The following is a 19,772-nucleotide window of genomic DNA, read 5'->3' on the forward strand; positions in this document are numbered from 1 at the left end:
TGCCTCGTGACAGCTGTTGCAATGCCACTGACAACTGCAGGGGGTTGGAGAGCGTGGGTGAGAGGGCAGGTGCGCAGGTAAAGGTATTCGCGAAAGTCTCTAAATGTTGTCCCTCCCAGTCCCAGTCCCAGTTGTTGTTGACATTGTTACATATTTTTTGTTTGGCTCGTTTTTGGGGAGCACTTTCGATTTTAGTTTCGGCGTCTTGTTTGCGGCTGTTGTTGTTGGTTTTTTTGGCTTTTTGGCTGTTGATATTGCTGATCGATTGGAGGCTGCCTTAATTAAATTCTTCACAAGTACACAATCACACACACAAAGACACTCACACCCGCGAATCAACAAATATGTATGCTCAGAGTCGAACAGCAGCCGCCGCAGAAATTATTTTGGCTCGGCAAAATCTTAAAATCAACTGAACAAGATGCCCGACAACAAACGGCTCTGAAGCTGCGCGCCTTCTTTTCACTCAAACATAGTCACAGTGGACGGTTTTGGCAATTTAGCAGGCAAAATGTGTTAAAATTAAATATTTATTTAATATTTGTTTATAGTTTTGTAGAACTTTTTTGATTAATTTTTCGTGTTTAGCTTAGTTTTTATTATTCATCTCATACCTTTATCCCATTTATTATTGGTATACAACATAATTTATTTATTTTACTATTACTATTTATTTTCTATTTACTGTTACTATTTATTTTCCAAATCAAATTTTAGTTTGAATTAAATAGTAGCTTTGTTTTGGAATTTCATCTTTCTTACATTTTACTTTCCACTCCTTTTTATAAATTTTAAACCTAATTTTTGTGATTATTCGTATATTATTCCTCATTTATTTATTGTTATTTGAATACCTATAGTCTGTAACCTCTGTTTCAATTTATATTGAATAATAACTAGTTTTTGAAATATCCACTTTCTAACATTTCTTGCAAAAATTAACGAAAATCAACCATTGTTTCTACGCTCCAGTCATACTCACTCTCGCACTCATTCACTCACTTTTTTGAGCACAACTTGGACTCAATTACAAAACACTTACAACATAAACAGAAGCCAGAAGTGTTGAGTAATTATTGCCATTTGTTGTTGCGTGGGTGTTTGTGTCCCATAGAAAGCGGCGCCACCTGGCGTCCACCTTTCGCAATAGCCTTTTCCACTCTATTTTGAGTGTGAATGTATTTCTGTTATTCATGAATATTTGTTTTTATTTTTTTGGTAGATGAATGAATCACTTGACTTTGAAAAGAAAAACTAAAATTAGTTGTAGAACAACAAAGGCAACAAATGGCCACAAATTGTTATGGCTTTTGTTGAATTAAGTGTATTGTTTTATTCGTTCATGTTCAAGTGATTATTCAGACTCAAAGGTGAGCAGTTCGGCAGCCCTCTGTGAGGCAGATTATCGGCCAGAAAGCAAACAAACAGATGGCCACGACCTGTGTCAACGGCAAGTGCCATGAAAACGAGTTATGCTTCACAGATAGGGGGGATTGTGATGTTGGTATGGATCTCTACTCCCCAGAAGCCTCCACTTCCTGGCAAGCCCACTTTATGAGATCAACCGCCAATGTAATCAATCAGTCAGATATTAGATTCAGATAGCCCTCGGCACTGGCACCCTGTACACTGTGTATCATAAATATAGTATAGTTTTTGTATCCAAGAGATAGTTTACTTTATCATTGCGAAACGCACTTTATCCACACAGATTATGGCCGGATCGACGCCAGTATTAGTTGCCAAAGTGTCGTGTCTGGCAATAAATAGAACACGAATCGAATCGAATGAAAACCACTGACGCCCACCATCAATGTAGTCTCTCAATGGGCACTATTGGATGATCTAATCCAATAGTACCGATGAATGAACCGCCAGCGTAGTAAGGTCAGCGACTATCCGTCTGACAGATTTGTGATGCAAATAATCCCACACCACAGAGCTCCTCAGATTGCAGCTTACCGATTTTCATATCAATGACCGTTTTCAGTTAACTTTTTCAGAGACGATAGAGACCGCTCGACGGCGCAATGTAAACTGAATCGAAATTATTCAAATCCAAAGCTGACAACTGGAGATTCCGATGCCAGTGCACTCGAAGGTGTTTGCCTGTGTGTGCAATTAACAGTAGTACTTCCCAGCCAGATGTAAACAAAATTGCTAAGCAAATACACTTAAAAAATAGTGTTTGAAGTTGTAAAATTAATATATATTATAGATACTTTTATATAGGTTTTGAATTTTTCAAATATTTATTTATTTTTATATATAATAATATTTTTTAAAAAGTATCTAATACCTGTTCAGAAACTTATTTCAGGCGAGCCTCTTGCAGACATAAAACTTGGCAAAGAAAAGCTAAACATCTTGTATCTTTACATGCCTTGCACATCACAGATACAGATACTGTATCTGAGTCTGCATGATTGCGTCACTTGCAGTTCCCCGGACTACAATTGTTTACATTTTCCGGTTGCTGTTTCTGTTAACTTTTGGGATTGTTTCTTATGTAGTTTTATTGTCTCAACTATGTTGTTTCTTAATCTCTCTTTATACAAGAATTTGAAATATTTTTAATGAATTTTGAAAACTCTTCGCCGAAAAGAGAGCTATCTTTGAAGTAAATACGATTTCTTTTCAGTTAACGCTGAAAGATATGCTACATTTTTTGTCAAAATTTTGTAAACAAAACTATAAACTGCAATAAGTGCATTTTTTGGCATAATTTTCCATCATATGCATTTCAAATTTTTATTTTAAATGCATTTTTTATTGAAATTAATTCATTAAAACTAAAAGAACCAATTTTTAAAATTAGTTAGTAGCAGTAATAATTTCTTAATTAGTTTAATTAGTTTTGAATTTTTTCAGTTTTTAAATACATAGCTATTTAAATATAAACAAATAATTATCAAATTTTTAAACTATTCCAATTCTAATGCGAAAAAAACATAAACTTAATGATTTATAAATAAGTATGTATATTATTAACTTTTAACTTTATGAATTATTTAGTTTTAAAATTATTTTTATATTGTAGAACAGAGGGGTAAAAATTTTAACAAAATTAACTGAAAAAGTATATCTATTTTCAGTTTTTGACAAGTTTAAGGGTAAAAGGAATGTTTCTAAACGGTATAAAATAAATTTTCGACTATTTTTTATTCCACACTTGAAAATAAAAACCTTGCAGCCTTGTTGCAGAAGTGCATAACCCCCCTTAAAGGGTTAAACCATTACCATTCACACGTTTTTCACTCGAGTGTGATTCAAATGTGATTATACCTAACCTGTTGTTGAAAATAAATTAGCAATTATAATCAGGAATTGAGTAATTTCTTTATTTATATTGCATTAAGGCTTGTACTTCTCCAGCAGTCTCCACTAAAATGCTGAAAGCCACGGTTCTATTCTGTTTTTTACTCGCGAGTGTGAAGATTGGATGGACTTATGAAAAGTTTACCATTCAAATGAATGAAGGTAACAACAAAAATATATAAATATTATATTTTTAAAACAAAAGTGTACCTTTCTAGGCAATGCCGTTGGTGCGGAAGTCAAATCGGAGCCATTTATTAAAATAAATAATGGGTATTACTACTTCGGAAGAGAGAATGTGAACTGGTACGAAGCCTACGAGAAGTGCCGGCGATTCGACTCCGAGCTGGTTACTTTCGAAACGGACGGAGAGTTCGATGCGGTGTCCAGCTACCTGATGGCCAATACGGCCAACGAAAACCTCTGGACCTCGGGCAACGACTTGGCCAAGACCGGAAGCCACAGGTGGTTCTCGAATGGCCAGACCATGAACAGCCTGCGATGGGCTCGCAATCAGCCAGACAATGCCGGCCAACGGGAGCACTGCGTCCACATGGGCTTCATATATCCCGATTCCAAGAAGTACGAACTAAACGATCGTCCCTGCTCCCACCACGATCAGAGTCTGTTCAAGTACATTTGTGAGGCCCCCAAGATGGAAACCATATCCATAGTGGTTTGGAAATAATTTACATAAAATATCTTACTATTTTTGTAATTTCTATTTAAATAAATTTGATTTTTGGAGAAGATACTTACAACCTGGCTGGATGCCCTTACTCCTGACAGTGCGATAGGGCTGACGAGCACCTGGATCTATTTTTCCATACATTGTTCTGTCCATTTTTCCGCTTCCAACTGAGATTCACTTTTCCGCCTTGCGATTCAATTAAAATGTCACTGATCTGATCGATCGGGGAGTGGGCTATTAATATTATATTATTTTAGAAGTAATCCTACGATATGACTGATACTACTGCAGTGCGAGCGGTGAGCAGAGTTTCATTTGAATTATTTATAAGCGCATTTGTTATTTTTGGCCTTTCGGGGCTCGACGACGGATTTGTCGTTTTTGTTTGCGTTTCAGTTTGCCTGTCAAGAGTGGATGTTTTTGCTGTCGATGTTGTCGTTGTCTTTGCCTGTCTATCAGGGGGATTGCCCCCCAGTTCTCCACCAGAAAAAAAGCAAAAAAAAATATAACTAGTTCCCTGCCAACAGTGGACTTAGACTTAATGTTGGAAATTGTTGTCTGGGGAGTGTTTCGAATTTTCTATTAATTGAAAGGGATCAGAGCCAATGGGGAATACTTGGAAGAATATTAAGTTTCATCAAATGGCTTAAATAGCTTTGAGATTTTTGAAGTGATCTGTGAAGATCAAAAGGCAAGATCACCTGATCAATAAATAAAATGGGAGATGCTACGAAGCTCTGTATCGTGTGTGGGTGAAGTCCAATGGATGATCTATGGAACTAACAAAATTTACGATTGCCTTTGGATATACTAGCCCCCAGATCAAGTTGATCCAAACGGTCTATAAAGACAGATTTATGGATTCATAAAAATACCAAAATGAACATGCCGGGCCACATTTCACATTTGTTTCAAACAAATAACGACACATTGGAAGAAAAAGGTAAAAAATAATAAACATAAATTCAGAAAAAACTAAAAACCAAGCGATCCATGCACTGATACTGAAACTGGGGGGAGGAAAGGGGAATCAAGGTTGCCAAATTACGTCAACACCATCTGATCGCCAACTAAAAATACACCTCCAAACGAGAAAACTCACAAGAAAAAAAAAACAAAATTAGAAAACTTTTCTAACAAATCAAAGGCGACGTTTCGGTCCTCTAATGAAGGGAGAGACTATGGGGACTAGGGAGAAAATGGGGGAAATTAATTGAAAATGCGGGAAAACGATTTCCGCAGAGCGTTGCCAAAAAAACAAGAAAATTTACTTTCCTTCCAGGGCCTCTGGCATTCGTTTTAAGCAAATTATTTTTCCTCTACACCTGGGGCATTACTCAGTCTGCTCCGACTTCCTACTATATTTAAAAGTCAAAGGCACGATTTCGGTTTTTCGGCTTTTCCGCGGCGGCACGAAGGAAATTCCAAGATATCCAAGCTAGCGTCGGCCGATCGCCACGATCTCAATATAAATATTTTATTAGTAAGTAGATAAAATGGGTGTGAAGGCGAGTGTGAGTGTTGTTGACCTTGCTAAGGTGAAAACGCAGTGCGTGGCCAAGAAGATGGCCCTTCGGGGAGGGGGCCAATAAACTTGGCCAATTTATAGCCACATTCCACATAGACTATGGGTAGTATTTTCCAATTTAGTGATAAGATAGAGGGCCAATTGAAAGGAAATAGTTGAAACAATAATCAGTTTATTGGTCATTGTTTTCGGAACAAGAGATTCAATTGAACTGATGGGCTTAGACTCTAGAGTCTAGAGCACACTCTAATTGAATCTTTTTGACTTTGGGAAGATAAGAATCTTTTTGGGGAACTCTAGAACTACGCTTTGGGGAGAAGAACCTGCTAAACAGTCGAATTTCAAGCGATGAACTCATTGCACTGCCAAAAACAGAGGTGCTAAGTAGCTGAGACTAGCATGGGCTTCAAGATTCCATTCCCAAAAAACGGAAATTATCAACTGAGGGGGATCAGCTGAGGCAGTTAGACAAAGACAGCAGCTGTTGGGTCGTAAACAAATGAAAGCCACTGAGTGTATCTGAGAGATGCGTCCCTGCTATCTGAGAGATATTGGAAAACGAAAGCGGTTCTCGTAAGTGCATTTAATTGGACAAAGCCAGAACCAAACAAACAGCAACAGAATGTTTATTTGTGAGCACTTTGTCAGCCGCGTTTACATCATTTTCCAGCGTTTCCATTTGGTGTCGTAACTCGAGATACTTTTGGTGGGAAAAGCAAGGGCAAGGGGAAGGAAGTCCCCCTTCTCATGGCACTCTCATGGAAATGCATTCCGTTTCGAGTGAAATATGTCATAATTTTAATAGATTAAGTGGGCACAATTTAATTGTTTTCCATGTTGTTATTGTTATATTTCAAGCATTTCCCCTCCAAAAAAACAAAAAACAAAATAAAAACAGAAAACAAATTTCCATCTCGCTGCCGCCCACGACTTTAATCCGAAAATGAAATGGGAAATGGGGGCTATAACCAAATTCTACGCTCTCTGCCAGATCGGGCCAAATACCCCATCTATCTGGTTGTCTTGTCGGCCGATAATTAGTTCCATAATTAGTAGAAATGCTAATTTAATTTAAATGTCTCCCGATTTGCCAAGAATTTAAGGAATTCTGGCATCCATTAATCTTCGCAAATTCCACTCCACCGCTTATCTCAGTTATCTCAGCAGCCTTTTATCTGCAGTCTGTCTAGTTTTTGCTTTTAGATTCCTTGCAACTTGGAGCTTGGAACTTGGTTGGAAGTTAACAATTTCCCACGCTCCACACCGAGCACCGTTCTACCGATTTTTCCACAATTATTTTCCACACTCGTTCTCCACTGAGCACAATACTTTGTGAGCTTTTATTTTAATATTTGAGTGTGTGTTTGGTTTTCTATTTTATATTTTTTATACACTTTTCCATGCACTTTGGCAGTTTGTTGTCACATATTTTGTTATTGTTCCGCACAGGCGCAGGAGAGTGGGGGAACCGCACCGAAAACGCGAGTATCTCGCGAGCTGCGCCCGCGTCTCATCAAAAGCGTCGCAACCGACTGAAGTCCAGAGGGGACCCAGGCGCATGGCCACCACCAGAAGAGCGTGCTCCCCAACTTTCTCTCTCGCTCTCTGAGAAAGAGAAACAAGCTTTTAGGAGAGCAAGTAAACAAAGTACACTCAGAAAAAAAAGAAAGTGCAGAGCGAATATAAATAATTATAAACAATAAATCAAATAGATTTATTTATTTTCTGGCTAATATCTTATTATTATTATTTCTTATAATAACTTATAAATAAAATATACATCAGGTATTTCTTTCAGTGTCTCAGCAAACACTCGAGAGAGAGATCCAAACAAAGTAAAAGCAGACTTCTTTGCGCCTGCCTTTGGAGTGGCTTTTCATTTTGCTTTTGCGGCCTGTGGCTGAAGTATCTCCAACCGCAAGTGGGAGGCACAAGGAAAAAGAAGCCAAGGCGCAGATACATAGATATTGTCAAATGTTGCTTGTTTTGTTTTGAAAGTGTATACAGTGTGATAGAGCATCATAAAAAAAAGGAGAACTTAACAGGTAAATTAAAACTAAGATAAGATAAATTATTTTTATTAAATTAAAAGTAAATATTAATACTTAATATAACATAATACAAAATAATTTTTAACTTTCTAAACACCAACTTTGTCCCACTGTTACTCCTCTTTCGTTATCTCTATTTTACCGCTGCACTGCTCCCCACGTGGAGTCTCACTCAACAACCCTCGAGAGTCGGACATAACCGATCTCGACATGTCTCATCTCGAGCAGATCGGCAGTCAGCGGCTCCCAGTCGTGCCTGGCGCTCGCCAAACGCGCATCCCGCGGTAATTACGCGGGATTATTTTTTTGCTGCCATCAGTTAATGTAAAAAAAAAATTCCTTATATAAATAATATTTTTCATTAAATATTGAGCTATGTTTAAATTTTGTACTTCAATAAAATTATTATGGTAAGAATTTTTTTTATTTTTTTTTATATATTTAATTTTTTTATTTGCTTCTTATTAATGCAGATGAATGAAAAAAATAATAATAAAGTCAGCTGCAAGCGTTGGACACAAAATTTAAAAAATAATGAAAACAATTAAAAAAATATATTATTATATTACATAAAATTATATTATTTTCCTCCTTGTTTGTTAAGTTTTAAACCTAAATTAATTTTTTTTAGTTCTAAATTAATTCTTATTAAACTTAGAATCTCAAAATTCACGTTTTATTATTTTAAAAGTACAAAAACAACTACGAAAATATGAGGGAAGAAACTGTCGCGTGCGACAGTGAATAAAATTGAATTTAAAAAAAAAAAAACTACCAAATAATTTTAAGTGAAACAAAAAGAATTACTTAGATCAAATAATAAATAACGTTTGGAAATTGATTGCAGACAAATTTTTCATCAGGTTTCGCTAAAATCAGCGTTTGAAATGGTTTTTGAAAAAGTAATTCTGTTTTTTGTCGCGTGCGACAGCCCAAGTTTTTTTTGAATATTCTAAAAACAAAGTCTTCCAAAATTAATATTTTCACCAATTGTACAACTAATCAAGACCTATTAGATTCACTTTTGTAAAAATAAAAAAAAATCTTGGCACATTTATTTTTTCAGTTGGAATGCGTACGAATGTCGCGTTCGACATTAGTGAATTACCCATATGATAATAAATATTTCAGAATTATATGGAACTTTCAACAAAAATATGGCAAAAAATAAATAAGTTGCAAATAAATAAATAAAATAAAGTTGCAGAATGGGAAAAACTTAAAAACTTTGCTCAGAATAATCAGATGTTTCCTTTACATATTTATTTTCCCTTTGTTTTAACCAATTATCCCTGTACCTCCTATGTGTTTCATTTGGTACAAATGGAATTCCATTTGTCCCCTTGCAATACCTGTAATGGCTTGCCATGTTACCCTTGCTAATAAAATGGCACAAATTGCAAGGGAAGCACTTTGATTCCTTTAGGCAATTTGCTACGTGTTCCTCGTATGCTTTGTAATTTCGAATTTTCAGATAGCAATAGTGGCATTGCCTATTTAAAACTGGAAAACTTCTGCTTTCATGACCGTCGTCCCTCGGCCCTTCAACAATGCTCCTTCTAACACTCGACATTGTGGAACATCTTGTGGAAGCCACAGATGATACCAGAGGGCTGCAAATTCAAAGGTTCATAATTTGCAGTATTCACTCTTGGGGGTCTTGGAACGAGTATTTCATTCCTTAAAATAACAGGTCTTTCGGATTGTGGTTGCTGTGGTTGTTGTTGCTGTTGTTGCCGAAATAGTTGCAATGGTGGAAGCTGTTGCTGTTGTTGCACTTGCTGCTGACGAAATTGTTGCACTGGTGGCAGCTGCTGCTGTTGTGGCACTTGCTGCCGTTGTGTTGCACATCTCGAGCAGATCGGCAGTCAGCGGCTCCCAGTCGTGCCTGGCGCTCGCCAAACGCGCATCCCGCGGTAATTACGCGGGATTATTTTTTTGCTGCCATCAGATGATGTAAAAAAAAAATTCCTTATATAAATATTTTTCATTAAATATTGAGCTATGTTTAAATTTTGTACTTCAATAAAATTATTATGGTAAGAATTTTTTTTATATATTTAATTTTTTTATTTGCTTCTTATTAATGCAGATGAATGAAAAAAATAATAATAAAGTCAGCTGCAAGCGTTGGACACAAAATTTAAAAAATAATGAAAACAATTAAAAAAATATTATATTATTATATTACATAAAATTATATTATTTTCCTCCTTGTTTGTTAAGTTTTAAACCTAAATTAATTTTTTTTAGTTCTAAATTAATTCTTATTAAACTTAGAATCTCAAAATTCACGTTTTATTATTTTAAAAGTACAAAAACAACTACGAAAATATGAGGGAAGAAACTGTCGCGTGCGACAGTGAATAAAATTGAATTTAAAAAAAAAAACTACCAAATAATTTTAAGTGAAACAAAAAGAATTACTTAGATCAAATAATAAATAACGTTTGGAAATTGATTGCAGACAAATTTTTCATCAGGTTTCGCTAAAATCAGCGTTTGAAATGGTTTTTGAAAAAGTAATTCTGTTTTTTGTCGCGTGCGACAGCCCAAGTTTTTTTTGAATATTCTAAAAACAAAGTCTTCCAAAATTAATATTTTCACCAATTGTACAACTAATCAAGACCTATTAGATTCACTTTTGTAAAAATAAAAAAAAATCTTGGCACATTTATTTTTTCAGTTGGAATGCGTACGAATGTCGCGTTCGACATTAGTGAATTACCCATATGATAATAAATATTTCAGAATTATATGGAACTTTCAACAAAAATATGGCAAAAAATAAATAAGTTGCAAATAAATAAATAAAATAAAGTTGCAGAATGGGAAAAACTTAAAAACTTTGCTCAGAATAATCAGATGTTTCCTTTACATATTTATTTTCCCTTTGTTTTAACCAATTATCCCTGTACCTCCTATGTGTTTCATTTGGTACAAATGGAATTCCATTTGTCCCCTTGCAATACCTGTAATGGCTTGCCATGTTACCCTTGCTAATAAAATGGCACAAATTGCAAGGGAAGCACTTTGATTCCTTTAGGCAATTTGCTACGTGTTCCTCGTATGCTTTGTAATTTCGAATTTTCAGATAGCAATAGTGGCATTGCCTATTTAAAACTGGAAAACTTCTGCTTTCATGACCGTCGTCCCTCGGCCCTTCAACAATGCTCCTTCTAACACTCGACATTGTGGAACATCTTGTGGAAGCCACAGATGATACCAGAGGGCTGCAAATTCAAAGGTTCATAATTTGCAGTATTCACTCTTGGGGGTCTTGGAACGAGTATTTCATTCCTTAAAATAACAGGTCTTTCGGATTGTGGTTGCTGTGGTTGTTGTTGCTGTTGTTGCCGAAATAGTTGCAATGGTGGAAGCTGTTGCTGTTGTTGCACTTGCTGCTGACGAAATTGTTGCACTGGTGGCAGCTGCTGCTGTTGTGGCACTTGCTGCCGTTGTGTTGCACATCTCGAGCAGATCGGCAGTCAGCGGCTCCCAGTCGTGCCTGGCGCTCGCCAAACGCGCATCCCGCGGTAATTACGCGGGATTATTTTTTTGCTGCCATCAGTTAATGTAAAAAAAAAATTCCTTATATAAATAATATTTTTCATTAAATATTGAGCTATGTTTAAATTTTGTACTTCAATAAAATTATTATGGTAAGAATTTTTTTTATTTTTTTTTATATATTTAATTTTTTTATTTGCTTCTTATTAATGCAGATGAATGAAAAAAATAATAATAAAGTCAGCTGCAAGCGTTGGACACAAAATTTAAAAAATAATGAAAACAATTAAAAAAATATTATATTATTATATTACATAAAATTATATTATTTTCCTCCTTGTTTGTTAAGTTTTAAACCTAAATTAATTTTTTTTAGTTCTAAATTAATTCTTATTAAACTTAGAATCTCAAAATTCACGTTTTATTATTTTAAAAGTACAAAAACAACTACGAAAATATGAGGGAAGAAACTGTCGCGTGCGACAGTGAATAAAATTGAATTTAAAAAAAAAAACTACCAAATAATTTTAAGTGAAACAAAAAGAATTACTTAGATCAAATAATAAATAACGTTTGGAAATTGATTGCAGACAAATTTTTCATCAGGTTTCGCTAAAATCAGCGTTTGAAATGGTTTTTGAAAAAGTAACTTCTGTTTTTTGTCGCGTGCGACAGCCCAAGTTTTTTTTGAATATTCTAAAAACAAAGTCTTCCAAAATTAATATTTTCACCAATTGTACAACTAATCAAGACCTATTAGATTCACTTTTGTAAAAATAAAAAAAAATCTTGGCACATTTATTTTTTCAGTTGGAATGCGTACGAATGTCGCGTTCGACATTAGTGAATTACCCATATGATAATAAATATTTCAGAATTATATGGAACTTTCAACAAAAATATGGCAAAAAATAAATAAGTTGCAAATAAATAAATAAAATAAAAAGTTGCAGAATGGGAAAAACTTAAAAACTTTGGCTTGCCATGTTACCCTTGCTAATAAAATGGCACAAATTGCAAGGGAAGCACTTTGATTCCTTGAGGCTTAATTGCCTCAACATGTACTTAATTGTACATGTTCTTCGTACAATTTGAAATTTCTAATTTTGACATAACAATATTGGCATTGCCTATTTAAAACTTCAAATGGTATGCTTTGAAGACCGTCGTCCCTGGGCCCTTCAACTATGCTCCTTTTTACACTCATCCTTGTGGAACACCTAGTAGAAGCCACAGATGATGAGTAGCCCGAAAAAGAGGGTTCCAAATTAAGAGGTCCATCATTTTCAATATTTAGTGTTTGGTGTCTTGGAACGAGAATTTCATGATTTAAAATTATTGGTCTATCAGATTGTTGCACTGGTTGCTGCGGTTGTTGTTGTTGCACTGGTTGCTGTTGTTGCTGCAGTTCCGGTTGCACTTGTGTTTCAAATGCAAAATCTGTACAATTGAAAAAACCTTCCGCCCCACTGTCCCCCATCAACTGAGTTGACGTATATATGTACGCCTCAGTTGATGAGTCTTCCCAGGATTCTTGGGACCATTCTCTTTGTACCTGGGCTTGATTTTCTATATTATCTTGCCCAGGATTTTGACCGGGATTTTGACCGGGATTTTCATTATCTACGATCAAAATCGGCTGCGGCGCTTCTCCTGTGCAAACATAGGTAAGACCCTATTGCACATTTTAATAATATAAATAAAATATAATTAAAGAAATATTTAAAAATTACTTACATGAAAGTGGAATTGATTGCTCATTTTAACTTTATCAATAACACTGCACTAATACTATATTAATATGATGGTCAAGCAATCGATAAGTGGAAGAAGAAGTGACGCTTAATACACATTACTTCGCATTATAATTTAATTAAAAATTATAAGTATCTCTAAAATATATATTTCACAAATAATGAATATATATTTCACAAAAATATATTTATAATATATATTTATAAATATATATTTATAATATATATTTCTAAAATATATATTTCAAAAATATAATATTTCAGAAATAATGAATATATATTTTAAAGATATGAATAAAAAATAAGGACTCATTCATATATAATAATATGTTTTTTTCTTAATATTTTTCTTTTGTTCAATACTTTATTATGATATTCGTAAATAGAATTAACAGTTACAATGAAGCTGTTATGCTTTACTCTTGCATCATTTTATTCCCTCCCAAATATTTCCTCTCTGTGTTTGCAATATTTTTCGTTGCATTTTTGCATACAACGTGGAGTTGATGAAACTATTCTTTTAAATAAAAGTGATTAAGTGAAATCTAAAAGTGAAAATATAAAGGTGAGTGCAAGTGTGGCATTAAATTTAATAATTTATGTTATATGTGTATATATAAAATCCGACAGCAACAATTAAATTTGGGTGCAAATGCACATATCATAATTTAGACATTGTAAAACATTCATAAATTATATCTTATATATCGGAATCGGCTCCCCAATGGCCCATTTGGGTAATTTGTGAATAAATTTATTGGCCCAAAACTTATGCTTAGATCTGGCAAAAGTTATGTGCAACGCAGTAAAGGAGAATATTTATTGTTCATGTAAAATCCGTACATAATATGATTTCCCCTAATTAATTAAGATCGGCAACATATTATTCAATTTTTTACACGATACATGACTATATCTTCGAATCTTTAAGTTACATTAATAGTATCTATGAATTTTGAAGTTAAGAAATTATTTTTATTTATCCGTGAGGGGTAGCCGGTGTCGCTTTAAAAAATTATTATCTTGTGGTGTGTAAAGTCTGACCTTACAGTGTTATCTGAAATAAAAAAAGTCAGCGACTGTTACAGTGCGCACACGCAACACGAACCAGAGACGGCATTGCGTGTCTGGAGGGCATCGATGACGTGGGGGCACTCGCTAATGGGGACAAAACTTAAGCAATTGAAGGAGGAGCTCTGGAGTCCCGACTTCCTGTGGTCTGGATTAAGTTACTCTGGGATTAAGCTTTGCATCTCTGAGATTCATTTTCATAACTATCTGACCTTGCATTTTGGTCATAGTTAGTGCAGTTTCAACCACTGTGCGTAGGTGGAGCAAAAGTCAGCTGGAAAGGTTGGAGAGTGACCTGGCCTTTTAGTCACTTCTCAAGAATTTCTTGACCAGAAGAAAAAAAAAAGGAAAACACATAGATACCCGTGTGTACTGGTAGTGGTGGTTGGGGGCTTTATCAGACGATGTTCAGAAGAACACGCAAAGAGACTGTAAACAGCGAAGAATTGTGTCATAAAGAAAATAAAGCAAGATACACTTTTATTCTGCTGATGATGACTAAAAGTGTGCAAAGAAAGCAAATAAAGCCAGTCGCCCGCCAGAAGGGAGCTTCGAACTTGGAGCTTGGAAGCCACACCCTCACACTACCATACTACCGGACTAATGATCTCACAGAAGGAGGGGGGTGGGAGTGCGGACGTTTCATATTCGATTTCCCGGAATGCGGGATAAATCATAAAAGCACAAGGAATGCAAATCGCGCTAAACGGAGTGTGCTACAGAGTAAGGCCACCACCCCTACCACCTCCCAAAATAATAAATTAAAAATACACTCACAGGTAGCCGATAAGATGTGCACTTGGAATTCATGAGGCATGGAAGTGAAGGAAACTGGTCACTTGGCCGCAATTTCATCCATGATTAATAGCGATAAGGAACTCAACTCTTTATTCATCAACCATGGCTCACCCTGCCAGGGATTACTGTACCCAATAATTTACAGTAACGCCACCTAGCGGCCAATGCCAGACACTAATTAACTCCAATTAGCGGGTGACCTTGAAGGGGAGCATAAGTTTCTTAACTTCTTGTTTTGTTTTTCTCGATTTTTTTTTTGTCTACGTCACACCTGGTGTGCTGGAATGTTTTTGGGGAAGTTTTTCCGGCCCCGGCCACTCACCTAGGTCGTCCATGCTCCGGTTGTATTTTTCTCCTATTTGTTTTTGGCTGGCCTGCGGATGTGTGCGAGAACTTTTCTCGACGAAATACTCGGCCGATAGTTTAGTTTTCTCTTTATTCGGCACTGGGCACACGCGTAGATTAGTTCAATTGGCGTCGATTGAAAACGAAAATCTTCATAATCCACGCAAACACTTTTTTTATTCGTCGCGGAGTTGGGGCCACCGAGTCGAATCGCAAGTTGTTGGGGACGTTCGCTTTTGTGTGTCGAGAGCCGGAGACGAGTTTTATATGAATCACTTTAATTTTGGAGCTGAGCGGTGGCCATAAACAAATACAGAGAAAAAAAGGTTTGTGTTTAAAAATCGGCATTAAAGCTTTTACATATAGAAAGCTTTTTAAACACGAAGCCAAAAACAGCTGTTTTTTATCGATAAACTGTAGAGTTGTCGGAGCTGTCCGAAAGATGAACTAGTTCGTAAATACAGTATATACTTGAAATGGTCAATTTATATATATTTTATTTTAATTTCATTGTTTCATTGGAACGCTAACTATTTGCATTTCACCTAAAAGTATTTATTTATAAATTAGAAAAATAGTAACCCTAAAATACTTTAAAACACGAAAAAGAATCTAACATGAACTGACTCCAATTTTGGTGGGCTTTCAAAAATGGTTTACTGTTATTTCCTTAATATTATTAATTCATAAGCTATTTTCTACTGATTTCTCTATTTTTAAATGTTGATTCAGACTTTAAGAATCATAATTTTGTATAGATTACTCTGAAAAATGTCCCCATCTTTTAGAAATTATCTGAATCACGTAGAATTATAAACCAGTTACGTTATCTGCCCATAAATCGCCTTCTATCTGCAGTAAACAATGATTAGTTAACAATCTGCTATATATCTCGCATTTTCAGTCTGTTTTAAGGCTGAGGCCGTCTAGTCGTTCCGAGATGGAAAAGAGAAGTGATGTGGCCGGTAACAGCTCGAAATTTAGAAAGCTCAGCGATGCGGATATAGCCGAAGTGCAGCTTAATAATCTGGACTCCAATCCGAAGGATGAGATCGAAATTGGAAGTACCAACAGTACGGAGATCGCCAGATTCAATGGCAGTCCGGAGCAGGCTCAGAGATGGTTTACATCGAGGTTCTTTATCTTCTCCGTGATATTCTCGTGCCTCCTGATCACCGCCATGTGCATCGGATTCGTGGTCCACTACGCCAAGAGTGGCGATGTGGGGGACATGGACACCGTCAGCTACTGGCCCGTCAAGCTGCCCCCGGAGCAGCAGGAGTGGTACGATCGGGGCATAAACGAGCTGAAGAAAGCAGTGTCCCGGGAATTCAATCGACGTCGGGCCAAGAATGTAATCCTTTTTGTGGGCGACGGTATGGGCCCGAATACGGTGACCGCTGCCCGGATCTACGGATTCAAGGAAGAGGGTCTCCTTGCCTGGGAGAACTTCCCGCACATGGGTCTGCTGAAGACCTACTGTGCCGACAAGCAAGTTCCGGACTCATTCTCCACGGGCACGGCTCTCTTCGGCGGAGTCAAGGTCAATTACGAGACTGGGGGAGTGGACGCCAATGTCCCGCTGGGAAACTGCACCGCCTCCCAGAACGAAGACCATCATGTCCAGACCATACTGAAGTGGGCCCAGGTGGACGGAATGCGAACAGGATTTGTGACCACTACCCGGGTCACCCACGCCACTCCGGCAGCCCTCTACGCCCATGTTCCTGATCGCCGGTGGGAGTGCGAGACGGGAATGAAACCGGAGGACAGGGCTCAGGGATGCATGGACATAGCCCGTCAGCTGGTTGAGAATCCCACGGGGCAGCGGATTAACGTCATCATGGGTGGAGGTCGCCAAATGTTGGTTTCCAACGTCACTGATTCCGCTGCCGATCCACTGGACACGTGGGCCAGCAAATCCGGAGACGGACGTGATCTCATCCGGGATTGGCGGCAGCTCAAGGAGGCGGAAGGGGTGTCCCATGCCGTGGTGCAGAACAACAGGGAGTTGTGGAATCTCAATGGGGAAAACACCGACTACGTCCTGGGGATTTTCGCCAACGGACATCTCATGTACGACCATGAGCGGGATCGCAGCGAGGCCGGCATGCCGTCTCTGTCCAACATGACCCTGAAGGCCATGGAGGTCCTGGGCAACAGTGACAAAGGATTCCTGCTGGTGGTTGAGGCTGGACTGATCGATCAGGCCCATCACAGAGGAAAGGCCCGGAAAGCACTCCACGAAGTCCTGGAACTCAATACGGCAGTGGAGACCACTCTGAACTTTCTGAAATCCACGGATCGGTTGGATGAGACACTGGTTGTAGTGACTGCCGATCATTCGCACAGTCTGACCATAAACGGCCACCCAGAAAGAGGCTCCAGCATTCTGGGACTTGCCGGGAAATCCAAGACAGAGGACACCCCCTACACCACGCTCACCTACGGCACCAGCTACCAGGGCTTCCAGGTGGATCCGGAAACGCAGAAACGAAAGAATCCAACGGAGGAGGACATCACCGACTGGGAGTATACCCAGCAGGCAGCCATCAACACGGACGAGAATCTCCATGGCGGCTCGGATGTCACCATCCATGCCGAGGGCGCCATGTCCTACTTGTTCCACGGAGTCCATGAGCAGAGCTACGTGGCACACGCTATATCCTATGCCCTGCGGATCGGTAGATTCCGGGACAGCTCCATCGCCGAGACCTTGGCGGAGCTGACGCCTTTGTAGTGGAATGAGATTCAGACTCAGAATCAACAATCGTAGTGCCTAAAATATTGGAGTCATCTGGCCAAACTGGAATTCAGGGATTAAACTCCGGCAACAAAGCGTTCATTTACTTGAATTATATACAAAATAAACTAAAGAATAAATTAATAAATAGGTGATGAAGGCTTTCCCTTTTCTTAAAAGTTATATGAAGAATTAAGAATAATTAAGATTAAGTTTTCTACTTTACTGAAATCGGTTCTTTACTTGCCAAAAGAAACTTTACTTTTTATGATTGTTAAACTTTATTTTTAAGGGTGTTGGAGGCTTTAATTATCTTCTCTAGGTTTAACTTAAATCTTAAATTAATAAATAAATAAATACAAAATATACCCAAATGTTCTTGTTACTTATACATATATATTATAGAATATTTATTATAATTCTTGAATAAACTGGAATTAAATACTAAAACTAGATTTTTTTAACTGGGTTTCTGTAGTCTCTTCTCTTCTTCTTAAAAATCTCTTTTAAAATTTTAACTAATATTAGTCGCCTTTAAGCAGTTAGGACTGTAGTTCTTATCTTCACAACAAAAGCCAGATTATCTACAAAACAGTAAGAGATTTTGGAACGAAAGGTTCACTAACAATTTGAAGTTTTTCATTAAATATTTTTAATATTTTGTTATAATTTTAGCTTACAATATGCATTTTCTACACCTTCACGATGACTGCCTGGATCTCATTTTTGCCAATCTCGAGATGGATGATCTTCTGCCACTCTACAACCAGATAGACACTCGATTTGATGAAGCTATTGGAAGACAGCTCCACCGCTTCCGCGATCTGATGTTCAGCATGCGAGAGCCCCCAGTGTTTAATGAAAATTTAATGTTATTGTTGGGCCGGCAGCTGAGGAGCCTGCACATCAATGTGGGCTTCTCCACGCAGGAGAAGATGGTCCTGCAATACCTGAAGCCCCTCTGCCAAGGAGCCTCCGAGACCCGTCGCCTGAGGGCTTTGAAGCTGGACCACACCAAGTGGTCGGACGACATATTGACAGCCGTGGGCAAGGTGATTCCATCTCTGGTCTTTCTGGACTTGCGTCAATGCGATGTGAGAGATAACCAGATAGCGCAGCTCTTGGAATCGGCAGATAAGTTGCGGGCCCTCGCTCTGCTCCACTTAAACAATCAGACGGGCGACTCCCACTGGCAGCCACAGATATTGAACAGGACGCCCTCCTTAGAACTCATCCATATCACTGTGCTAGGACCCTTGCCATTTTCCCCGGAGGAATTGACCCAACAGTGTCCGAAAATTAGTTTCATCGTGAGATATCTGATAAAAAATGAAGTCGAAGCCTATGGCCCTCCAGCCAATTTAGATTATTTTAAATATGGACTGTGGACTTTAGAAGGACTTTATTCATTGCCATAAACGACCTCAAAAACAATAAATATGTAATTTTAATAATCATTTATTTTTTAAGTTTTACACCATTGTATTTGAAACCCTCGAACTGAAATAAAAATATATTTTTGAATTCTTGGCGCTCTTTTTAGAACATTTTAGAACATATTTTTACAGAAATGTTAGTTAACATAACTATAACAGACAACTATTTAAAGGAATTAAATAAAATAGATTATTTTAAAATAGATTCTATTAAATCTTAAAAAAAAAAACCAAACTTCTGTTTGTTTTTTTTTAAAACAGTAACAGTATCCTGTCTCCAAGTTAATTAATCACTTTGATTTCTTGCTCCCTAAATCGCTGGCAAAACGGAAACTCCATCCATGAAACCGTCATATTCGCGCCAAAAACTGAGGATACTTCATCATACAGAAATTACAAAAAAAGGTTTTTAAATTGAAATTCAATGAAGCGACTACAGCTTGCCCTGTAAAATAGAATTCCACAAAGCGCACAATGTAGTTTTTGAATTTCCATAAAAAGTAGCTTTCTTGAATCAATTCTATTCA

General features: G+C 37.3%; 4 protein-coding genes across 7 annotated transcripts in view; 3 read left to right on the forward strand and 1 right to left on the reverse strand.

Annotated features, from left to right (window-relative positions):
• Positions 1-15,321, reverse strand: part of LOC6498009 (paxillin) — a 27,406-nt gene extending 12,085 nt beyond the window's left edge. For 2 of the 4 annotated variants that reach the window (XM_014906434.1, XM_044716459.1), the window contains exon 1: positions 4,078-4,425. In XM_014906434.1, coding sequence (XP_014761920.1) covers positions 4,078-4,162 — 85 coding nt within the window. In that variant the 5' untranslated portion in view covers positions 4,163-4,425. Of the gene's footprint in view, positions 1-326; positions 409-4,077; positions 4,426-15,043 lie in introns of those variants that run through there. The other 2 variants (XM_014906436.3, XM_001961846.4) reach the window with 2 other exon arrangements.
• On the forward strand, positions 3,361-4,072 carry LOC6497538 (C-type lectin 37Da). Its single transcript, XM_001961845.4, has 2 exons — positions 3,361-3,480; positions 3,537-4,072. Exons 1-2 carry the CDS (start codon positions 3,390-3,392, stop codon positions 4,004-4,006), a joined length of 561 nt encoding a protein of 186 aa, XP_001961881.1. The 5' UTR covers positions 3,361-3,389; the 3' UTR covers positions 4,007-4,072.
• On the forward strand, positions 15,258-18,258 carry LOC6497539 (alkaline phosphatase). Its single transcript, XM_001961844.4, has 2 exons — positions 15,258-15,392; positions 15,971-18,258. The coding sequence occupies exon 2, from the start codon at positions 16,007-16,009 to the stop codon at positions 17,804-17,806; it is 1,800 nt and encodes a 599-aa protein (XP_001961880.1). The 5' UTR covers positions 15,258-15,392; positions 15,971-16,006; the 3' UTR covers positions 17,807-18,258.
• LOC6502434 lies at positions 15,272-19,327 on the forward strand. The gene is made up of 2 exons (XM_001961843.4): positions 15,272-15,392; positions 18,485-19,327. The coding sequence occupies exon 2, from the start codon at positions 18,493-18,495 to the stop codon at positions 19,225-19,227; it is 735 nt and encodes a 244-aa protein (XP_001961879.1). The 5' UTR covers positions 15,272-15,392; positions 18,485-18,492; the 3' UTR covers positions 19,228-19,327.
• Positions 19,328-19,772: the final 445 nt, after the last annotated feature.

Source organism: Drosophila ananassae, chromosome 3R, assembly GCF_017639315.1.
Source record: "Drosophila ananassae strain 14024-0371.13 chromosome 3R, ASM1763931v2, whole genome shotgun sequence".
NCBI classification, from domain to species: Eukaryota; Metazoa; Arthropoda; class Insecta; order Diptera; family Drosophilidae; genus Drosophila; species Drosophila ananassae.

Coding starts and splice junctions, on each gene's coding strand:
- LOC6497538 (XM_001961845.4), top strand. CDS start 3,390: ATGCTGAAAGCCACGGTTCTATTCTGTTTTTTACTCGCGAGTGTGAAG. Junction 3,481..3,536: donor TACCATTCAAATGAATGAAG/GTAACAACAAAA, acceptor GTACCTTTCTAG/GCAATGCCGTTGGTGCGGAA.
- LOC6497539 (XM_001961844.4), top strand. CDS start 16,007: ATGGAAAAGAGAAGTGATGTGGCCGGTAACAGCTCGAAATTTAGAAAG.
- LOC6502434 (XM_001961843.4), top strand. CDS start 18,493: ATGCATTTTCTACACCTTCACGATGACTGCCTGGATCTCATTTTTGCC.